General features: G+C 35.4%; 2 protein-coding genes across 30 annotated transcripts in view; one reads left to right on the top strand and one right to left on the bottom strand.

The window, feature by feature from the left end:
* Positions 1 to 22,412, bottom strand: part of opn8a (opsin 8, group member a) — a 39,532-nt gene extending 17,120 nt beyond the window's left edge. Inside the window, exons 1-2 of one of the 2 annotated variants that reach the window (XM_068215358.2) lie at positions 22,020 to 22,412; positions 21,807 to 21,937 (exon numbers count right to left, since the gene is read on the bottom strand). In XM_068215358.2, the coding sequence (XP_068071459.1) occupies positions 21,807 to 21,876 (70 nt within the window). In that variant the 5' untranslated portion in view covers positions 21,877 to 21,937; positions 22,020 to 22,412. Of the gene's footprint in view, positions 1 to 21,806; positions 21,938 to 22,019 lie in introns of those variants that run through there. The other variant, NM_001316947.1, reaches the window with a different exon arrangement.
* runx2b (RUNX family transcription factor 2b) overlaps positions 1 to 25,122 on the top strand; it is a 284,262-nt gene that overhangs the window by 3,452 nt on the left and 255,688 nt on the right. The gene's annotated exons all lie outside the window — the stretch shown is intronic.

Below are 25,122 nucleotides of genomic sequence, written 5' to 3'. Positions count from 1 at the left end.
TACGTCATCAACATTTGACAACGCTGATTTGACAGAAACGCTCGTCACTGTGTCTCCGGACAAATCAGACATGATACATTGATGCATTGTCCCTCCTCCATGCCCAGATTGGTTCAAACTCGCTATATCACAACCAATAAGCATAGGTTTCGCTTTTGTTTGTGGACCAACACTGAGCTTTTTGAACAACACGGAATGAGAGATAGGCATACATTTATGCGCGGCTAAATAAAACGCAAAAAAAAAAGTTTTGCATGAAATAATTCTCATACTAAGTACTTTTGCATGCACAGCAGCACAGAAACATGACAAAACAGTGACACAGCAAAGACGAACTGCTGCTCTTGCTGTTTTCAAAAGACGCAAATGAAGATGCAGCTGTTTGTCTGCATTGCAGACAACCATATCCATATCCATAGACAACCATATCCATGCTGGCACATAAAACCTAAGGATGTTCCATATTGAATCTAGTTTCGTTATGTAACTATTTATAGTATAGTAAATATTTATATCTATTTTTTACTGAGGATTTGCACCATGTTTATTTGGACTTTTTTTGGACTTTGACACATTATTTATTATTTTCTTATTTTTATTTGTTCATTGTAAGTGGTGTTGTTTATAGTAACTAAAAATATATTATTTGGAAAAAGTCAAATTTGCTTCACTGTTCTATTATTTTGTAACATTTGTAACATACCGTATACCGCGAAACCGTCAAACCGTGGTATTGTTTTAGACGATTATCATACCGTGAAAAATTCATACCGTTACAACCCTAGTTCAAACCAAAAGATCAGCGCGGTTCGAACTAAGATCGGCACGGATTTTCACATGGCAGGTTTTTACGTCCTTCACACATTTTGAGATCGAGTTTATCGACTTGATGAGGGAATATTTCTTGACAATCCACACAGACGTGACTTAGTAAAGCATGAAGTCATTTAGGATCTAGCTTGTTGCATTAGTCTGAATGTAAATCCCCTCGCAGTGCTGGAGTAGCGTGACGCCCCATTCACACGGGCCGTCAACGCATCCCATTCACTTTGAATGGGTGACGTCAGGTGTTGCTGAACTGCATTGTGGATTTGTCGTTGCTCGCTGCAGAAGTTGGGACTAGCTCAACTTTTCAAGCACCGACGGAAGCGTCAGCCAATCAGATTGCTGTATGGAAATACACCTGCTAGACAGTGGCCCATTGCTGACTGTATGAATTAAAGCCCCGTGTGAATTAAAGTATCACACACCAGACGCGCACATTCGCTTGATATTTAACATGAAACTAATCTGATGGCATGGCTGAAATATGAACTGCGTCCTGAATCGTGGCTGGGCGGCGCCGTTTTGTGTATTGAAACCTATGTTTAGAATTCTAAAATCCGTGGTGCTGCACAGCGCGTTGCTGAGCGGTGCCTCTGGTGTGCGACCTGCTTTATAGAGAGAGTAAACCAAAGAGCATTTTTTATAAAAAAAATATTACGTATTTGGAATTATAGCAGTGAAAATGAACCACACTGAACTGAACCACCCTGAAAACTGGACTGACAGTTTCAATTTACTAGAACTTCTATGTTAAGCTGTTTTTACACAATCTACAGTGTAAAAACGTTACAGAAATAAAGATTAATTGAATTGAATTTTAATCTCACAAACATATGATTAAACTTTTTTTGTTCTCGAAGGCATTTGAACATTGACCTTTTCAGTGCTTTTGATGTTTTTATTTGTTATGCAGTCTAATATAAACGTGGAAAGAATATTTGATCAAACCTTTTAATATCGTCTGGATTTGAATCAAAATGTGAAGCAACTTTTTTTTGTTTAAACAAAGACTGTTTTTAACCTTAACAGTGATTTTCTTTGATCCACCTTAAATGCCATTTAATTTCTGTTAAAATGTGACTTTTCCTGCATTCTTAAAGGAAAAGTTTATAAAGGGTTTCTTTCTTCTGTTAAAAAATAATTTAGCAAGAAAATACAAACCATTGACTTCCATAGTGTTTGTTTATCTGATGAGAAAGTCAAAATTTACAAGTTTTCAGTTTGCTTCATTACACACTCACTGGCCATTTTATTAGGTACTCATTACACTTCACTTCATGATACATTAGATATGAGCCAATCACATGGCAGCAACTCAGTGCTTTTAGGGATGTAGACAATGGTCAAGACGACCTGCTGCAGTTCAAACTGAGCATCAGACTTTGAACGTGGCATGGAGGTTGTTGGTGCCAGGTGGGCTGGTATAAGTATTTCAGAAACTGCTGAGTAATACCATCTCATACTGGTTTTTTTGATCATGACCATGAATTCACTGTACTGAAGTGACTTCAACATTCACCAGAACTCTATTCAGTAGAGTACCTTTATAATTTGTTGGAACATGAGATTCGCACCATGGATGTGCAGCCGACAAATTTGCAGTACCTGCGTGATGCTATCATGTCAGTATGGCCCAAATTTTTGAGGAATATTTTCGTAAACATGTTGAATGTATGCTGAAGGAAAGAGTAAGGTGTACCTAATAAAGTGGCCTGTGAGTGTATCTCTGTTTGTTCAACAGACTAAAGAAACTCGTAGAGGGTTGGAACAACTTAAGGGAGAACTATAAATATTGAGTACATTTTGTTCTTATTTTGAGTGAATTATCCATTGGCTGTTGGTCACATGAACTAGAACTAGACATATTATGCTGATGTTGCTCAGATGTTCTGAACTTTTTTTTTTTCTTTTTGCTACTGCTTAGTTTTAGTAAAGTGTCTTTTTTATCAGGCTTTTAGATCAGAAACTTGAACTTGTTTTGCATAATAAAATGAGACCACTTTAAATAATTCACTTTGACTGTCCACTTAAAGCATAAAGGATTGTGGATGACTAAGGAGAATATAAGTCATACAGTCAGTTCTGTACAAGACTTTTCCGCAAATTAGTTTCTGTGAATGATATTTCTGAATTGGACAGGTGTTTAAATCTCAAAAAATGTCAAGACATCCTTTAATCATTCAAAGTTCCCAGAAGATAAAGCACAAGCATTTTCAATGACTGGAATATGTGCAACATTTTGAATAATCATCAGATATTAGCAATTTATATAACCTTATTGTAAATATTTGACTTAATTTCTTAAAAATGTATATGTATATATAAAAGTGACGATGTTATTCTGAGTTCATGTTGCACGATTTTCAAAGTAGTGGCGTCACAGATGTTTTTACACTGCATGACTAACTGGGGTAGTGTTCTGTGACTGCTGTGTTTACACTGCAAGATGGATGGATGGACACTTAATGACTTTATAATAGCAGGGCTAGAAATTGCGACCATTTTGGTCGCATATGCACCCGAAATTTAGCTTATGTGACCTCATAATATATTTGGGAGCATTTCTGCGACTGCATATAATGGTTGTAGTGCAACCTTTTTTTCTCTCTCTAAAAACGTGCTGAATCGGTCAGATGACAGGGAGCTATTGTGACCACAGGAAATGCAAATGACTGAAGAGTGAAAAGTACCCAGCATTTAGATGTGTTGCATTCACTGCGTGTTCAGCGCAAATGTCCTTTAATGTAAAATCTAACTTAAACTGATGCGGCTTATAACAAAGAGCGGTATTGCACCGGTGGTCATCTGGAAAATCTTGCGTTGCCTGATCATATATTGGGTCGGCTGACTCGCCTGCTTTCCACAAACACAAAAAAATGTAAATCAGCTCATGCCGAAACTGAGCATTTAAATGACACAAACCGAAACCAAAACTTTTAAAAGTGAGACTTTTCTTTCTTTCTTTTGTCTGTACTTTCTTTTTTTATATTTAATTACTGATGACTGCTTTGCAGCTTTCAGCCTTAAATTGAATTATTTATTATAATCTTTAGTTTGTTTTGTAGCAGGAATATTATTTATTAAACTTACATGCATATAAAACAAGTGTGCAAAAAAATATTTCTTACTGCAATGCTTAATTTTTGTTTGATGCAAACCATAAATATACGACTTTTATAGCAGATAACTCTCATTGAAGGCAGAATGATCATGAGAAATGTAATTCATTGTTAGTGTTATCGACATCGTCGTCGTCATTAATATTTTATAAATATTAGACATTCATTTTGAAATTATTGCACAAATATTAAGTCATCACAGCATTAGCTAGATGGTTGTTTCTGTTTTTTGTTACTCCTAATTGATGTTGTTTTCAAATACAATAAATCCCTTAATATACAATTTGCAGCGGTGCTCATTCATTTTTGGTGAGTGCTCCTAAATTTTTTCTGGTGCCCCTAAATATTTAAAGTTGGGTGCACCGGTGCTACCAAGTAAAAAAGTTAATTTCGAGCCCTGAATAGGAAATATTGCAGACAACTTTGTCTCTGTCTGCAAACTTGGTCTCTCAACCAAACACACGTGAGAAGTGAAATCAATGCAACGTCACATAGTAGCCTATATTAACTAAACTACATAATGGGGAAGAAACATTTAGTGGGATAGAAAATGAACTTATCTTGCTCATCTGGGTTTTGAAGCGATTTAGCACCTTCTCTTTAACTGTTTTCTTTTTTGACCCAGTTGTGGTATTGCTCAGATGACGCGTCCGAAAACGGGTGCTGCTGCCAAATTTCCACTAGTTTTCCTACATTTCTTGGGTATAAATAGACAGAAAAGAAGCACTTTGAACTTCTCCCCAACCTCCTGCTGTCCTGCAGATACACATACTAGTGTATGCTGCTCTCTCATTGGCTGAGGGGTAATCACTGACGCTATTTTCAAACAGAACTCATTTCACGCGGCAGGATTTTGAATCGCCGACAGCTCCAGATATTTAGCATGCCAAATATCTGACGAGTGTGGGTGACTTATCTGCAATTCTCTCAGATCGCTTCTTTGGTAGTTCACACTGTGTGATTGTTGCCCATGTGAACGAGCACATTTGCCTGTGATTTCAGGCATTTGTCAAAAAAACATTTCTCAAACCTATCAAGGAGTCAAAATCAGGGCTAAACTTGTGCAGTCTGAATTCAGCATTATACTCAAGTACTGTACTGTATGTAATTTGATGTTTATGTTTTAGAAAATATGTTCACAATATAGGTGGCACGGTGGCTCAGTGTTTAGAACTTTTCCTTCACAGCAAGAAGGTTGCTGGTTTGAGTTCCAGCTGAGCCAATTAGCATTTCTGTGTGGAGTTTGCATGTTCTCCTCATGTTGCCGTGGGTTTGCTCCGATTGCTCCGGTTTCCCCCACAACCCAAAAATATGCACTATGGGTGAATTAAGGAAACTAAATTAGCTGTAGTATGGGTGTATGGTTTTTTCACTGTTCTGGTTTGCTGTCGGAAGGGCATAAAACACATGGTGGAATAGTTGACGGTTCATTCCGCTGTGGTGATTAACTGATTAACAAGAGACTAAGCCAAAGGAAAATGAATGTCCACAATACATGGTGAGAAGCATAGCCCATATGCTGCAAGTACTAAGCATATATCAGAATTGGTTATTTGGCCTTTATAGTACCGTATTACTGTAAATTACATCGGGGTAAAAAGGACATTTGACTTCTATATGAAATATATGCAAGCAAATAAATAATGAACTTGCTGATTGTACCTGATGAACCTCTCCCAAACATGTTCTAGTTTATTATTGCTGATCACAAAAGAAGATACTTTCGTATTTATATTAGAAGTAGCACGGTCGCGTAGTGGGTAGCACGATCGCCTTACAGTTAGGTCAGTTGACATTTCTGTGTGGAGTATGTTCTCCCCGTGTTGGTGTGGGTTTCTTCCTGGATGTTCTGTTTTCCTCTACAGTCCAAAGACTTGTGTCATAACTGAATTGAATAAGCTGAATTGGCCGTAGTGTATGTGTAAATGTAAGAGTGTATGGGTGTTTCCTGGTGTTAGGTTGGATCTGGAAGGGCGTCCGCTGCTTAAAACATATGTTCGATAGGTTGGCGGTTCATTCCGCTGTGGCTACCCCTGATTAATAAAGGGAAATTAGGGAAAGGGAAAGAAAATGAATGTTAAAAGTTTTTTTTTTTTTTTTTTTTTTACTATTATAGATGTCAATATGTTTCCATCAGTTTTCAAAACGTCTTCCTTCTTTGTTCAACAGACCAATCTCCTAAAAGGTTTGCAACCACTTGAGGGCGAGTAAATGGTTAGTAAATTAAATTTTTGGGGAGAGAACTATCCCTTTAATGTCAAGTCGGTGACAACATCTATTCATGTCACTTTCAGAAATCGAGGTATAAAGACAGACAGGTCAAAACAGAAAAGCCTCACAGGTATTCTTTTAAACCTTTAAAACAAATGCACTCTGACATAAGCATCTAATGCAGTACTCTTACTGTCTTCACAGCATTGAAAACAGACGGCTGCTAATTAGAAAAATTAATTACAGCCATTATTTTGCCATCTGCTCTTACGAACTGTCTCCATTGTGAGGTGCTAAAAAGTAATTAATCAAACTAACAATAATGCTTCATAACCTCTGTTTAATCTCGCTCTAATCAGTCAAAGTGCCTGCATTGTGTGCCTAGCAGAAAAGCTTTTACCCTGTTGTTTAACAGTGAACGGAGCAGGTAAACTGTTTGCATAACGTGGCTATAGTGATAAGATTTAACGCCAATTCTAAAGCACGGCACGTTTTCTTGTGTTATCAGGAATTATACAGACATGAGAGACGTTCATTAATCGCTGTCAGATATTTCTCGATGCCATTCTTACGGAATTTTTGCATGGATCCAATGGTAAACACATTAAAATGAGCCATTTCTGAGAGTGTTACAAAGACGTTGATCAGCTCAGTGATTTCCTTTGTACAGCTCAGTGGAGCGTGAAGTCAGATTTTCCTGAGCACATCAGGTGGGCATTTTCAGGATGCATTGCTCTGTCCTTTTGCTCCGCACGCACTGGCCGAAAGATGAAAAAAGCTGCTTTCAGTACAATTGCGCCGAGGCATTCTGAAGTCCGCTGTTTATGTCACATCCTATCCATTAAGATGCCTTTAGTGTGTCTGTTAGGGGTCTGTTTCAAAGGGATAGTTCGCACAAACATGACATCCTCATTAACTCACCCTCATGTGGTTTTAAACCTTTCTGAGTTTCTTCTGTTGAACACAAGAGAATGTGTTCTGAAGAATGCTGGTTGCTGGGACTCATCCACTTCTTCCACAGTAGGAAAAAGAAATGACTATGGAGGTCAATGTGTGCATTTTTCAAATAGATTCATTTGTATTCACCCAAAGAAGGAAACTCCGATGAACAAGGTTTACATGCTGTAAAAAATAATGATGCACCAGTGTTGCTTTTTCATTGCTGATTTTTAAGCACATGGGCTTAGGCATGGGACGATAACCGTTTTCAAGGTATACCGCGGTTTGGAAGTCAAGGTTTTAAAACCGCCAAAATTTACTGTAATACTGTTCCAAAGGTATATATATATATATATATATATATATATATATATATATATATATATATATATATATATATATATATATATATATATATATATATATATATATATATATATATATATATATATATATATGATTTTTTTTATTTACACTTTTTTTTTTTTTTTTTTTTTTAGACAACAGTAACTTCAGCAGAAAAAATATCCAAAGACGCCATTTAAATAGTAATGAAATCTGTGATTTTGGAAACGGCAGAAGTCAATGTTTGATTTGAATTATTTAGCTTGATATGTTTTCTGTTCCAAATCTTTTAAAATGTAAAGTATATTGTTTTTAAAGGGGAATTTTTTTTTTTTTTTTTTTTTTTTTTTTACCCAGACATTTATAAAGAATGTATTTTAGAGCAGTAATCACAATATCATGAGACCGTGAAACCGTGATATTTCTATCCATGGTTATCATACCGTCCAGCCTGATCTCACGAGGACACGCAAGTATTATACGTTTTGTCAGTTTAGTGGCTAATTCATACGAATTCGTACAAAAATGTAAGATTTTAAAAAGGAGGCGTGGCCCCCAACACCGCCCCTAACACCAACCTTCAATGGGTAATGAGCAAATTGTACTTAATTGTACGACTTAGTACAAATTCATATGAATTAGCCACTAAATCAAAAAGTTACGAATTGGCGTGAGATTGCGTTGTACCGTCAGAATCTTTTACTGGCCCATGCCTACATAGGCTAGAGTTGTATTTGATTTATCTTTTAATTCTATGTTCAAGCAAGAGACAAAAATAATTAAATATGAGTAAAGCAAGGTGCTTTTATTGCTTGCTGAACAATCTGCAGTTTGATTTTATTTTATTTTACTCTGGGCTGGGCGATTTTTAAAATGGGTATTTATTGACCGAACATCATTGTCAATAACAATGAAAAAAGAAGTGTGGACAAGCACAAGCGAGGTATAAAGTTTCAATATGAAATGCTATAGTTTTATTAAAATGTAGCTGCTGAGCGCGTGCCTTGCAATCAGTGCTAATAAGCTTAGGGTGCAAGTTTGTAATTTCCAATAGAGGCAGGTGACTTGCAGGCACAGGAATGACGAACACATGGCGCTCTTGGATTTTCCAGGTACACCTAGTTGGAAAAACATCTTAATTTTTCAGAATGCCGATAGTGCTTCACACATCTGCTTCACACTTAGTATGGAATATACACATTTCAGTAACTAAATGTGTTTTGTTTGCAGATTTTGAGGTTTTCTGTATTATTATTATTATTCACACCTTAAAGTTTGCTTTGATTGTTCAGTGTTAACACTTTATCATTGCACACTTTTTTTATTTATCATAAGTGTTAAAGAAACTCTTAAACTTGTTTATTTTATAAGAAATAAGAGACAAAATATTTTTGTTTATTTTGTTTGACTATTAAAGCCGTTTGCCCTAGTAATGTTGGTAAATTACTATAAAATGGTTAAATAAAACTAAAAAACAGCCTAATATTCTTAAATGGATTGTTAAAAATATTTAATAACTATTGATACCGAATGAAATCTGAAACATGATATCGTTATATATTTTTTTGCAATCTCGCCCAGCCCAACTAGATAAACTATCCAGCTCATCAGTTAAACTAGATGCATAGTTTGTAATTCAATATACACTTGCTCGCACATGGAAGTTAAACAATAAAATATATGTGCAGTCTTTCATGGTCATCCATTTATAGGTGCAGGAATGCAAACCTGTTATTGTTTATTTAATATCATAAATGTCATTGAGAACCACTAAAAATCTCTCAAAACACTGAAAACAAAAGTTTGATTAATAAGTTAGAGGATAATTATAACTTTGGTTCACTGAGGCATCTACCCCAACCCGCCCCCTTGTCAATGTATAATTTGCACCCTTTTTTGTTGGACTGTACATTTTCAAAATATGAAGTACAAACATAATGATTTTAAATTTAGTTTTGTGAAATTTGACACTGGACCACAAAAAGAGTCTTATGACGCATGGGTATATTTCAGCAATAACCAAAAATACATTTAATGTGTCAAAAAGATTTTTCTTTAATATGAAAAATCATTTGAATATTAATAAATGTTTCATAAAGACATTTACTACTGTAAATATATATCTAAACACCGTTTTTTATTTAGTAATTTGCTTTAGACAACTTTTCATTTTATTTAGGCTTAATCCCTTTCTTCAAGGGTTGCCACTGCAGAATGAACCACCAACTTATCCAGCATTTGTTATACACAGTGGATGCCCTTTCAGTCGTAACCCATCACTGGAAAACATCCATACACACTCACATTCACACACACTATGGCCAATTTAGTTATTCAATTAACCTATAGTGCATGTCTTTTGATTGAGTGGGGAAAACCAGAGCACCTTGAGGAAACCCACGTAAACACGGAAGAACATGCAAACTCCACACAGAAATGCCAACTGACCCTGTCAGGACTCAAACCAGCGACCTTCTTGCTGTGAGGAAACCGTGCCAACCACTGAGCCACCGTGCTGCCAAATTTAGACAACTTTCCACAGAATTTTCACAGTATTTTGAACTCTCAGATTCTAGATTTTAAAACAGTTGTGTGTCACAATGGAAAGCTTATTTATTCAGCTTTTAGGCAATGTATAAATCTCAATTTCGAACAATTTAGTCATAGACCAGAATCACAAATGATGCTACATAAAACAGAGCTGCATGAAAACAAAAATAATAGACAGAATGATTACTCTGATTAACTTTCTGCCTGCCTGTAGGTGGTGCTAATACAACACTATTAAAGAACATTAAAGGTGCAGTAGGTAATTGTCTTCAGAAACATTTTTTGTGGTGCTGGTTGAAAGCCTCTTCACATTCCACTAGGAATGATTAAAGTAAATGATCTAAATGTTTTTTATATTCTGGTTAAGGCATAAGACAATAAAATGTTCATCCAATTAAATATTGTTGCTGATAATTCTGATATGTAGCCCAAATTGTCTGTCAGCAAATGTATATTTGAGCGCGTTTTGTGATTTCAGGAGGGATGGCAGGGGAGGGGTTATATTTGAAACTTCTTTATGCTAACCGTTTAGCATTTTGGCAGATCACCTACTGCACCTTTAAGTCCTTGGTTAGCGTTACAAACAGCACTGTGCTTTTAAAAATAGTTTTTAATAGAACTTTTTATGAGGATAGTCAATTCCCTGCATAAATGGATAGAAATTATAATAATTCACTGTTTAACACATCATATCAAACTGTGGCTGCAGATTTATGTTTCTGACAGTTTTTTTTATACAACCAATTATCCACACATAAAATAAAACCAAGCAATGGGTAAGTATACTAAATGAATTCATTTTATGTTTCTCATAGATGTTAGGTTTTCCTTTTCACTGATGAGATGCTGAATTTAAGCTATAATGAAAACTGCCCAATATTGTTGATCTTATCCGTTAGTGTGATCTTGTACTTAATGCCGAGCATTACAGTCACAGAAGTGTGAAATGAATGATGTGTATTATAAATGGTCTCAGAAGCTGATGTGATCTTTGGATTTTTCAATTACTGGCTTTCAATTACTTTTCCTGAATTGGGGAACGGAACCAACAGTGTTCCAGTAACTATACCCTATAATGAGGCAGTTTTGTGTGTTATGATTAGGGTCAGACAGAATCTGTGGACATTTTTTGCTATTTCTGCGCAGAAGTGTAGTAAAAATCTGCGGATTTATGCAGAATGATTTTAGGAGTATTATAACTAAAACCTAAAACCTGGCTAAAAATCATTGAAATTCCTAGTTATGATCTACAGGTAGTCAATAGCTATGCTTCTGTCCAAATATGCAAATTAACTTTAATGCGCAAAACTGGAATATCGCATATAAGTTGTGCAAATAAAGCAGCGCTTCCATCCAATGAGTCAAAGAGAACAAATTCGCCACTTTCTGATTAACTGGCGCCAATGATCAACATAATCGGCTGCGGTAGAAGAAGCTGTGTGAATCTTTTTTTTATTTAATAACTTACTTGCGACTTACGCCCCATTCACACAGGACTTCAGCGCCAACGCTTGACAGAGGGTGTGTCTGAAGTTGGGGCTGCACAATCATCATAGCAACGTTAGCCAATGAAATTAGTCAGCAATAGGCTACAGTCTGAGCTGGTGTATTTGCATACAGCGATCTGATTCGCTAACACTTCCGTCGCCACTTGAAAAGTTGAGCAAGTCCCAACTTCTGCAGCGAGCAACGCCTCTGTAGTGGTGCCAACGTATCCACAATGAAGTTCGGCAACGCCTGATGTCACCCATTCAAAGTGAATGGGAAGCTTTGGCACTGATGCCCATGTGAATGGGGCTTAAGGATGGATACCGAAACTCGGTACTTTATCGGTATCAGTGCTACATTATAAAAGACAGAAGTATCTATAAGCTATGATGTTAACGGTTATGTTATCGGTACTGGAATTATTGCTGAATAAACATTACTTAGAGTAGCTTAATTTAACTGACCAACCTTTTCTAAATTGCCATGTTTGATATTTATCTGCACAGTTGGCAATCTCACATGAGAAATGCTCGTGTTTCCGGCGCGTCAAGTATAAAAGCCTTCACAGTTCTCGGCTGTGTTTGTTCACTCAGAGGAAGCTCGCGCTAAGCACACAGGTAGCTCGCGACACATGTGCACACAGCTCATAAGCTTGCGGAGTAAACCAAATTGTATTTCCCGAGTCAACAGCAACAATGCCAATTGCAACAAATGCAACAAGTTGTTTTCTTGTTTAAGCAGAAACACAAGTAATCTGGCCAAGTGAAAGTATCTTTAAAAAGTGCTTTAACTGCAATGAAAAGTTTCGAAAAGTATGTGACTGCCTGGCAACTAATGGTAATGTTACATCATCCACATCGTTATGCCAGCTGTCAATCACCTAAATTAGTATTTTATTATAGTTAAATAAACACACATTCGGTTACAATTAAATTAGCATTTCTGCAGTAGCCTAGATAAATCTTAAACATTAAAAATGTTATTATATCACCTGTATTTAAAAATATAGCCTACAATAGCCTAATAATAAAGTTTGCTAATTAAGAAATTATAAAAAAAATCTTTACATCGCAAGATGCTCCAAAATTGTATTAAAAACACCGTTAACTCATTTATATAAATGCGTTAATGAAAAATCATAAATATTATCTCATTTAGCCTCATTTTGCATCTCAAAGAATGTATTTTCAACTGCAGGGAGCACAGTAAACCAAGAAAGACCCTGACTTCTCCCAGAAAAGGCAGACATGTTGATTTTTTTCCAGAAGAATGGTTAAAGTCATTTTCCTTCAAACTATTATACATTATTTTACAGGAATTTTTTGTTTGTTTTGTTTTACTATTATTCGTTTTGTTTTATTTTACATTAGCTTAATAATAAAATTAAGTGTTTCTAATTCTGTGCAATTTGTTTGTTGTTTTTTCCACAAAAAAGCACTACAAAAAGTACTGATAAGAGAGTCGATAAAGTACTGAACCGATAAGTGGTATCGATAAGCGTAGTAATATCATTAAAACCTCAAGGATACCATCCCTATTGTGTCTTAGAAGATGATGCCGACACATAATGAATGTGTGGGGGCATTTAAAGGCGTTTGATGTGGAGCACAGACACTCTTGACAGTTTTGGAGGTGATTAATAATATAATAACACTAATACTGAAATGGTTAAGGCATGACCAAAACAACATTTCAGATGTTTAACAATGTGCTCAGCCTGCTGGTTTATATATTCACACACATTTTTATCATCACATGATCTCTTATAGCAAAATCACATGACTTTTTAAATGTGCATACTGGAATTTGTTTGGTAAAAATGTTTCCATCATAGTTTATGCGCATCTTTTCTTAACGGATAAAAAGTTTATCTCAGTTAAGCGCATATGTTTTTCATGCACATTTTATAAATTTATGCACATCTTGGCTTTTCTATCAACCATTTTTTTGTGCACATATACAAAATTCACAAAAATCGGTGGATGGAAACATAGCTAATGTGTCCAATCAAAAATGTTCCAGAATTTATTTACTGTTGTATTAAAGGGGACCTATTATGCAAAAATCACTTGTTTAAGGTTTAAACACAGTTGTGTGGCAACAGTCATGTTATAACATAGCTTCTAATGGTAAAAAATAATCACACTATATCATTTTATTTACAATAATTATGATCACACTATAATTTTAGTGTAATTATAATAATTCTATAGTTTCTTTCAAGCAAAACTATGTGCAGAGGTTGAACTCTTAGCTAACTCTTGTACAGTAAATACCACAGTTTCACTTGGCTATAGATGTAGACATTTAAAGTCATAATGCATGTATTGTGTTGATATGTATTGTGACTCAGCCTCCCTGAGGGCATAGCAGGAGCGCATTTAATGACCTTATTCTTTTGACCTTCAAATGAGATAAGATAACATTTTTTTAGCTCCAAATGATCTAATCCACTTTTATTTTTTTTATCTTGGTATGATGTTTTTCCCCATGGGAACTGGAGGTATTATACTATAAATGTATTAAATATATATTATAAATATTACTGTGTTATCTTTTGGGCGGCTCAGTGGTTAGCACTGTTCCTTACAGCAAGAAGGTCACTGGTTTGTGTCCCAGCTAGACCAGTTGGCACTACTGTGTGGAGTTTGCATGTTCTCCCCGTGTTACATGGGTTTCCACTGGGTGCTCCGGATTCTCTCACAGTTCAAAGACATGCGCTATAGGTGAATTGGATAAACTAAACTGGCCATAGTGTATAAATGTATGTGTGAGAATGAGTGTGTATGGACGATTCCCAGTACTGGTTTGCAGTATACTGGAATAGTTGGCAAATCATTCCACTGTGGCGACCTCTGAAATAGAGACTAAGCTGAATGAAAAATGAATGAATGGAATCTTTTCTCCAAATATTTAAACAATAGAACAAAAGACTATAAAAAGTGATTAGTTACTTTAGTGTAAAAAGTGAGTAAACCAATTATAACAAACTAAGTTGACTCTATTTTATTTATTTAACAAGGAAGTCTCATTGAGTATTAAAATCTCTTTTACAGGAGAGACCTGACCAAGGTAACAGCCATACAGTAAAACAATTTCTAAATACAGGAACACCTCATAACATTTCATCAATTCTCTCAACGAAAACAATCACATGCTTCCAATACCACTCTCTTTATAATGCCTTAATTCACCAAAAGACACAGTTTTAACCGTTTGTAAATCTTTTAGTAATTTATTCCATTCCGTGCACAAAAAAAAAAAAACTTTTACCCAGCTCTTTACAAACTCGAGGTAAATTAAAAAGCAAACACTTCGAGTGCATGCTTGCCAGAACTAAGACAAAAATTTAGCCCTTATCGGTACCCCTCTTTTTGTGCATTTATGTGAAGGGGTTTATGCGTAGCCAGTTGTCTTTAGCTTTAAGGCATAGAGCTAAGGGTAAGAGCTGGATAGCCTTTGAAATAGAGATTTTCCAGGACCTCACTAGAAATCAAAGGGATACGAAAATTTTCTCACATACACCGGCTGCAATGACAACATGGCTGCATACACGAGTCTGGAGATGCAAAAATTTAGTATTGTTTTGGCATTATTCCACTTTTTACAACAAACAAGCATATGTTTTAATACATTCATAAGGTTGTTTGTGTTTTAGGGTCATGCTTAAAAATAAAACAATAAAAAAGTGCAAAATTTTGCTTTCTATAATCCATAATTATAACTCCAGTATAGTAGTCCCGCAACATAAGTTCAAATGTGCCACTCGAATACCTTTTCAGGAAAGTCTAATGGGAATGTGCTTTTTATAGTGTCTGGTATGATGTTAAAGTTGTTTTCATGTGTTTAGATGAATATGGCCACGGTGTAAATACACAGTGCACTTAGGATCTTATTGCCACAATATTTCGTTATAATAACATGATATTTTTGCGATCTGTGATTTCCTGAAGAAAGAAAAATTTGAATTGGGATTGGGCCTTAAGTTAGTAGTAGTAGAAGACTTAACAATGTAGTTCATTTACTTAACAAAATTATTTTAAGTTAATTGAAGTCTATTAAATGATTTTATCTTAAATCACTTAAAGTCATAGGGCTCTATTTTGACGATCTAGGCGCAAAGCCCAGCGCGCAAAAGCATTAAGGGCTTGTCCAAATGAACTTTTACTATTTTAAGGACGGAAAAACCCGCTCTGCCCCGTGGCGCAAAGTCTTACAGGGTTGAGCTTTTCTCTTAGTGAGTTATGGGTGTGTTTTGAGAATAAACCAATCAGAGTCTCATCTCCACATTTCCTTTCAGTCAGTTTCAGTCCATTTGCTATTTACATGGTGGACTTTGTAACTGGAAAAACTGAGCACTTCACTGGTGAGAAAATAGTTAAACAGACCATTTATAGTGAGAGAATGAGCCTTATTCTTTACTTTTACTCTTTTTACTTGACTATTTTTGTAAATAGTTTATACTTTGTGTAGAACAAAAAATACATTTTATCCAGAGTTTACGGAGGCCCATTTTGTGATTTGTGCTATGGAGAATCTTTTATGTTGAAAAGAGCATAATAGTCCTATTTATATCTGTGCTGATGAAAACTGATGCTAAAGAGCTGGTGACAGAGATTGTACGTCAAGAAGAGAAGTGCATCTATTAGAGCATGTGCAGACTGTATTGGTATGCAGAGGTCTGTTTAGTGCATCAATCTTATACAAGAGATTCATTAACCCAAATTGCGTAGTGGCTTTCAGCACCTGCTACATAGTTAATTGCCTGGGAATTTTAATTTACACCTATGAACGTAACTCATCTTGTCTTCAATAACCCATTATTGTATAAAAATAGACTGGTTTCCATGGATCTTCGCTATTTCTCTGTACATCGCTGCTAATAATATTTAAAGTCAGAATGTAGCAGTGACGTAATCTCCTGCTTGATTTAATGTCATCGTTCTGGATTGTCTGAATGAGATCAGGAAGTTATTAGTTGGTTCATCCGTTAGCAGAACTGGCTTGATCATCTTCTATATAAGATTGTGACGGTATGATAACCTTGGATAAAATATTTTGGTTACACTGTATCTTGATTACAACTGTTCCCCATTGAACACAATATATTTTATTTTAAGAAACATTTATAATATTTTGGAGCAGTAAACATGCATGTCACGCTAAATAATAAATAATTGACTTAATATCACTAAGTTAAAAAACACAGATTTCTTTACAAAATTAAAAAGGCATCTTTGAAGATCTTTCTTGAAATAAAGTCAACCTCCGCACTGTTCAGGTCTATGGCATGCAGGGGCGGATTGGCCATCTGGCAGATCAGGCAGTTTTCTGCTGGGTCGATGTACTTTTGGGCCGGGCTGATCGTCGTCTTAGATCTGATCGGCCCATAAAAGGCTTAGCAGCCTTTCGTTTTTTTTCTGCCTTATTAATTGACGATGCCGTGATCTGTGTGATAAGGTGCTTTATTTTCAGACAGACAGACGGGGCCGGCCCATGTGATACTCTGCAGCCCATTGGTTCTTTTCTTTATTGACATTGGGCTGGCCCAATCACAAACTCCTATTTTGGGCTCTGTGTAAGCGTGTATCATCTGTGTGTAACGTGTGTTTGTCAAAATAGTCGAGTCAGAGAGAAGAAACGGAAGGGAGGCGCAGGAAAATTGCAGGAAACACACTGGCGTTTAATTTAGCGGTGCTAAAATAAGTTGTCCGTTCATACTAGTACACGGCTAAAAACGCAAATCACGTGACCACACACACTCTGCCAAGAGCTGCAGCCAGTAGGTCAGCGGATGAGCATAACATCAGGTGAGAGTATAGTGCTTGTAGGACAGTTCATCAAAGATCTACTGTTGAATCTCATCTTACTATAGTTGTTTAACGTGATATTGAATTCATCTTGTTGTCTCTAGCTAATGAATCTACGGTCTTTTGAATCACATGTTCTCAGGTAACTCTGTTTTGGCTGAGTGCAAAGATAAGTTAATATATTAATTTATGTAACCACGTATATTGATTCTGCACATTGACTGATTGCTTCCATTTATCGTATACATTTATTGAACGTTATACTTTTATAATGGCCAATATTGATTATTAAAACTAATATTTCTGCAAAAGAGACGTGGTAAAGTTTGTTCTTTTCAATGAAAATTAAAGGAGGCAATTATATTAGAAGCCTTGTTTTGTTATAAATATGCAGCGTGAAGATGACGATGATGATGAAGTCATATAAATATATAGCTACACAAGGCTGTTTGGTGTCTGTTAATCATAAGTAAAATTTGTTTCATTTTGATATTATATTATGCTTTCATTGTTAAGATAAAATGAATGAGTTATGAAGTACACTGTTCTCTTTGAAGAATTTCCCATGCATCAGCAGGCAGTTTTTGTTATTATTATGTAATATAGGCTGAGTGAATAGTGTATTGAATAAGCTAAATTGGCTGTAGTGTATGAGTGTGTTTTAAAACATTACAAATTTCCAGCAGTATATGAAAGGTGGTTGTTGTTGGGTTTTTTTACAACCGTTTTATTTAGTTTTTTAGGGTAACAGCATCTCCTCATCAAAAGCTTCTGTTCACCCCAAGAATCAGCAAACTTCTGAAAAACAAATTGCTTATAAACTTCAATCATAAAAATCATAAAACATCCAAGCATGGTTCTCTCCCAGAATAGCAGGCCAAACCTGCAATTAGTATCAAGCAATAGCTAAGTGTGAAGTCCTGAAAGAATGAACCTCAAACAGGTTTGTGACAACTGAAGGTAATGAAGTTATGACAATAAATTGGGCGAACTGGCCCTTTACTCATGTATCAAGAACTTGCACACTCCATAATTTAAGGCACAAAAAATTAATAATAGAACACCAAATCAGAAAAAGTTGGGACTGCATGGAAAATGCAAATAAAAAACAAAGTAGTGATTTCTAAATTTACTTCGACTTGTATTTCTTTGCAGACATTACAACAAACATTGTTAAATTTGTTCCTCATGACATATTATTATTATTGTTTTATTATTTTATTTTATATTTATTTATTTTTTAATAAACCATAGTTGGTTCTTGCAACACATTCCAAAAAAGTTGAGACAGGAGAAATTTAGGACTAGTAATCAGGTAAATTGGTTACAAATAAAGATTCTGACATTATAAAAAAAATCTTAGATAAAAATATCACGGTTTCACAGTATCAAGGTATTTTGATTATTGCTCGAAAATATATATTTTTAAATATCTTGTTAATAAAACAACAACAACCCATTAAACACCAATCTATTTGATTTTAAGAAACATTTGAAATATTTCGGGCCAGTAGCTTTTGATGTGCAGGTTCCTTTTCTGCTGGAGATATTGTTGCTCTAAAAACCAAATACATGTACAAATATAAAAAACATGTAAAAAAAACAAACAAACCTTACTTTTATCTTTTAAACAGTAACACAGAAGTGTATGAGTGTGTGTGTGAATGAGTGTGTATGGGTGATTTCCGATACTGGGTTGTGGCTGGAAGGGCATCTGCTGCATAAAACATGCTTGAATAGATGGCAGTTCATTCCGCTGTGGCAACCCCTGATAAATAAGGGACTAAGGCGGCGGAAAATAAATGAATGAATAGTGTATTTTTTTAGAACTTAACAAAAATCTTTATGGATGGTATACAAAAATATAATTGAGATAAATGTCTGTATCTATTTGTTTATTTATTTCATATATATGGCTTCTTTGTTTTATTAAAATAGGAGTTGATAAGCATATTGGACATGCACACATAGATAGCATTTTAGTTAAATGTAGTGGGCTGCTCTAGCCCAAATTGCCAGGGCCGAATTTTTATTTTATTTTTTGCCCCAGTTCAGCCCTGATAACATGCTTGGATGTTTTATGATTTTTATGATTGAAGTTTATAAGCAATTTGTTTTTCAGAAGTTTGCTGATTCTTGGGGTGAACAGAAGCTTTTGATGAGGAGATGCTGTTACCCTAAAAAACTAAATAAAACGGTTGTAAAAAAACCCAACAACAACCACCTTTCATATACTGCTGGAAATTTGTAATGTTTTAAAACCTCTTGAAAAGACTCTTCCAAACCATGGTAAACCTTGAAACCGTTTATTGTTTCATAGTAGTTTCAAACAGCTGTTTGGTTTTCAACATTTCTCAAAGTGTCTTGTTTTCAAGAGGGGTGTTTTCAAGTCTACTTGTTTTATACCAGCTTATGACTAGCTAGTTAAAAGTTATGATATCAAAATTATTTATTTAAATTTGTAAAAAGTTCCATACAGAGGACTGCAAGTTATTTTTTATTTAATGGATTGAATTATCAATTAATTAATTTCCAGTGTCAATCCAGTTAATTTGGATTAAACATTAAAAACTCGAGAAACTGGGAAACCTGTATTGATTGACATCCATAAGAAAAACAAATACTATGGAAGTCAATGGTTACCTGTTTTTTAATTTTAAAAATAGAACTGCCATTGTGTTGAACAAAGTGAAGTTTTATAAACTAATTTCGAGTGGAGCATGTGATATGATTGATCACAGCCGGTCTCTCATCTGTAGTCATCAATAAAGCCATCGAATGAATTCAAGCCTGCAATATATAGCCCTTTTCACCTTATTTCCCTTATCTTTGTTTTTTAAGAGCCCCTCTGTCCACCGCATTCCTCATTTTTCTCCTTTACCAGGGGAAGCTCTTGAGAACTACCTGATCTCAGACCCTCTTTTAAGCTAAATGACCAGGCTGGAGCCCTGTGCTCAATTATCTCCGAGCTCAGGGTTCTCTCCCAGAATAGCAGGCCAAACCTGCAATTAGTATCAAGCAATAGCTAAGTGTGAAGTCCTGAAAGAATGAACCTCAAACAGGTTTGTGACAACTGAAGGTAATGAAGTTATGACAATAAATTGGGCGAACTGGCCCTTTACTCATGTATCAAGAACTTGCACATTCCATAATTTAAGGCACAAAAAATTAATAATAGAACACCAAATCAGAAAAAGTTGGGACTGCATGGAAAATGCAAATAAAAAACAAAGTAGTGATTTCTAAATTTACTTCGACTTGTATTTCTTTGCAGACATTACAACAAACATTGTTAAATTTGTTCCTCATGACATATTATTATTATTGTTTTATTATTTTATTTTATATTTATTTATTTTTTAATAAACCATAGTTGGTTCTTGCAACACATTCCAAAAAAGTTGAGACAGGAGAAATTTAGGACTAGTAATCAGGTAAATTGGTTACAAATAAAGATTCTGACATTATAAAAAAAATCTTAGATAAAAATATCACGGTTTCACAGTATCAAGGTATTTTGATTATTGCTCGAAAATATATATTTTTAAATATCTTGTTAATAAAACAACAACAACCCATTAAACACCAATCTATTTGATTTTAAGAAACATTTGAAATATTTCGGGCCAGTAGCTTTTGATGTGCAGGTTCCTTTTCTGCTGGAGATATTGTTGCTCTAAAAACCAAATACATGTACAAATATAAAAAACATGTAAAAAAAACAAACAAACCTTACTTTTATCTTTTAAACAGTAACACAGAAAACTTTTCTAAACCGCAGTAAACCTTGAAACCGATTATTGTCCAATGCCGAGTCAGAATGTGATTGTAGTTATGATTTTGTACAGTCCTTTAGGAACAAAGATGGGCTGAGGATCACCTGTTTGCCAACAAATATGTGAGAAAACTCTTGAAATGTTGTGGGGTTGTAAATGTAACTATCAATAAAAGCCTACTAGTTTAAGGATTTGACATTTTGATATTATTAGTTGTTTGCATTTTGTTTAACCTTGCCACCAAAGTAGTCAATGATTGTTTCAACTTGGACAAAAATAAAATGGCTATAATTATAAGGATTGCCATCTATCAAGCCAGAGAGTGAGTCATGGAGTATTCTGTGATTTGCTATTGCATGCCGCCTCTTGGACGAGGAAAGTGCTGGTGTCTGGTGATAACAGAAGTATCAAACTGTGTAAAGCAAAAGAGACGTGACGTGTGTGCCAATCTCTTGCATATAAAATCGTCATACAATACAGAATTTAAGTGCACAGTCAAATGCAATGACAACTGCAAGAATAATATAGGCGCGTTTAGCGCAAATGATTACATTTCTCATAGAAGTCTCATTAAAATAAATGCATTTTTCAAAGTGGATCGGACTGATTTTACAACCTCATAAAGAAAGGCTATGAAACTTCTTAACACACACTGGCTTAATGCATTATCATGCATTCCTAGCTGTAATTCTTAGGGTTGTCATCAAGGCATAAAATGTAAAAGTATGAAAATTTGCACTTGCCTATCACCAGCAGGAACGTCCCCGCACTGTAATCAACAGCAGGAGACAGTTTAGAGGTGTATCGATCCATTCCAGCTTCTCAGTTTGAATTGTCTGCGAATGTCATCCTGGTGCTTTCAATTTCACCTCCACTTCCCCAGAAAAAATAAAACACTCCAATTTGACATCCTGTAATCATAATCATTAGCACCGTGCACAATAATTTTTCCCCACCTTTTTCATTTCAGTAATCCCTCTTCACACATAGAATGGAAGACCTACAGGAATGCATTCACCCGTGTGCTGACTTGAGCTTGCATTGGAATTGTAGAGAGCCATCCTGTTGATTAGGATTACAACTGCCATCGGTGTGACAACGTGACAGTTCAGCATCCAAACGGTCCTCCTCGTATCATAAAGCACCTGGTAGATTCCCGGAGCTCCGCTTTTAGCAATCAAATTATGTTGCAAACTTATCTTGCCCTGTTGCATATTGCAGAAGATATGAAACTCAATGTCATGCGAGTGCATTTAACACTAAATATTGCATTAGGGGGCTAGAAATCTAATGTTGACTTGCGCTTGCATAAAATAGTCAAGCGTGCTGAGTTCTAATAACAGAAAGCTGTTCCCGCAGTCTATTTGATGAGGTATGCATACTGAATTTATAATTGATTCGCAGCTCACCGCCATTTGCATTTTTCATTATTAAAATCTAGAGCTTCTCATAAAAAGTATGATACTGGAAGGCATACTGTATGATTGTTTAACGCAAAGCCAAGGCAAACTTTTTTTTATATAGCACAATTTCATCCAACTGTAGTTTATCCAAGGGGCTTTACCATAATAAAGATAAAATAAAAATAGAATAAAATTTCAAAGCATCTAGATGTGCAAACCTATTAAAGATCAGATAATAAAGGGGTTAGTTCACACAAAAATAAAAATTCTGTTATCGTTGATCCTCATGGACATTTACTTAAAGAGAAGTTGCTTCAAAATGTCAATATTGCAGTAGCACTTTAAACTGTTAAACATATAATTTTGCCCTGCTTTACGTAAATGGTATTAGATAGCGATTTTAATTTGGAGAGACTTAAACAGAATAATTTTTAAAATGTGAATCCTGATATAATTTGCATCAGAATTAAGTATATTAAAGGTGCTGTGTGTACATTTTTTTGACTCCTTTAAAGCATAAAAATACCATAACATGATTGCAGATGCAGAGCTTAACAGTAAGGACTGCCCGATGGCCCGGTCCCAGCGTGTGAGATGCTCGGGACAGTAGACAGGATCGTTACTGGCCCGATCGGGCCACTGATGTCCTGTCACTAAAGTTTAATTTGCCTGTGACTATTTGTCAATTGCGTGCAAAAACAGTCAGAATCAAGAAACAGTTTGTGTTTAAGCCTTCAAATGCTACCTTTAAATGCTCATTTCCTCTTATCTGATTGGATGTGAGCACGTTATTTTTTTCTTAACAACTAGTACAGCGAAGAGACAGCAACAAGGCGGCAACATCAAGTGATGATGCTAAAGGAAAACATTTGTTTCTAACGTCTTGGAAGCAGACATTTACAAGGTACACCACGACTAAAAATTAAGTGATGTTTTGTACAGTTTGCCGTCAGTTTGGCAGATCAGCCATCTTATGTTTTGCAAAAAAATATCTGCACATTTTGCTACTTTTGTTTGCAAAAAACTTTGAATTTTGCTCATAAATTTTGACATGTTTTGTTTTTAATTTGTGGCTAAGAAATAGCTATTAACTTTTTTTTTTTTTTTGTTAGGACCAGTGAAAATATTGGCAGGGCAAGTAAAAATCGGAACTACTGGTCCGATCGGGCCAGTAGAAAAAATCCTTAGCGTTGAACCCTGAGATGTTTAAGAAACATGCTAAGTGAACATTCTTGTATATCTTAAAAACAATGCTGAAGTCAGATATTCTGCTTTGAAAATGTGTGTTATGTGCTGGAATGTCTGTCTTGGTTTTGGTCATTTAACCCACCAAATGGCTGTTTAGCCAATTATATTTCAGGACCGCGAGTTGCCTTGGTGGAAAACAGCATATTTGATTCATTCAGTCTGGAAGGCTCTTAATGGATGTGTTCGTGACCGAAATGCCACCTCCCGTGGACAATAGCAGCCTTTTAGACCCGGATTCAGAGTTCCACTTGTGGTGGTTATTAATTAGCAAATAATATAAATATTACGAGGGCGATGCAATGGCGCAGTAGGTAGTCCTGTCGCCTCACAGCAAGAAGTTGCTAATTCAAGCCTCAGCTGGGTCATTTGGCGTTTCTGTATGGAGTTTGCATGTTCTCCCTGCGTTTGCGTGGGTTTCCTCCGGGTGCTCTGGTTTCCCCCACAGTCCAAAGACATGTGGTTCAGGTGAATTAAGTAGGCTAAATTGACCGTAGTGAATGAGTGTGTATGGATGTTTCCCAGAGATAGGCTGCAGCTGGAAGGGCATCTGCTGCGTAAAAACGTGTGCTGGATAAGTTGGCGATTCATTCTGCTGTGGCGTCCCCAGATTAATAAAGGTACTAAGCCGAAAAAAATGAATAAATAGATAGTACTAATGTAAACATTAGCTGAGCAGGTTAAACTGTATCCCCATGTCAAAACAACACGCTACTTAAGGAGATACACAGTGATAAGCAATTGGGCTGTTTGCACCAGATGAAACACAACATATTTAAATACAGCCATTCAGAAGCACAGAATAGTGCACTTACTGCACTCCAATGAAATGGTAAGAATTATAATCTAATTAATTTATATTAATTTTCTTTACCATTATAAAGTGTGCACACTGAATCACTGATACCTGTGTGTTCAAGGCTTCAAGACCTGAGATTTTTCAAGATCTGTTGCTGGTTTCAGTAGTATAGCTGGAAATTTTATAAAAAATGGTAATCATTATTGTCAGATTTCTGTTGTTCAGCGGCAAGAAATAGAAGCCGTTTTAAAACATGTCTCTAGAACAAAAATTCCTTTTAATATGGAAAATATTAAATGGTTAATATTGTTTAAAAACAAACAAGCTCTACTTGCTTGTTTTGCTCATCTAGGTACGATAATGTTCACAAATAAACACTTTTTGTGAATTTTGTATCCTAAGTGTACTACTAATAGGCTAAATGAGTTATAATGAACTTTTCTGTCCTTAAATGTCCTTGACAACCTTTGTAGTGCCATATCACTATCATTATACCATCATTTAAACAATTAATTTTTCAATTAAGTTACCCTTGTAATGAGTGTAATTATGGTGGACAACAATGTAGAGAAAATATAAGCACAACTTTGTTAAAGATGGTTAAACAGGCAG

Source organism: Danio rerio, chromosome 20, assembly GCF_049306965.1.
Source record: "Danio rerio strain Tuebingen ecotype United States chromosome 20, GRCz12tu, whole genome shotgun sequence".
Lineage (NCBI taxonomy): Eukaryota > Metazoa > Chordata > Actinopteri > Cypriniformes > Danionidae > Danio > Danio rerio.
The sequence above is the reverse complement of the archived record's forward strand: the minus strand, read 5'-3'. Positions and strand labels throughout refer to the sequence as shown.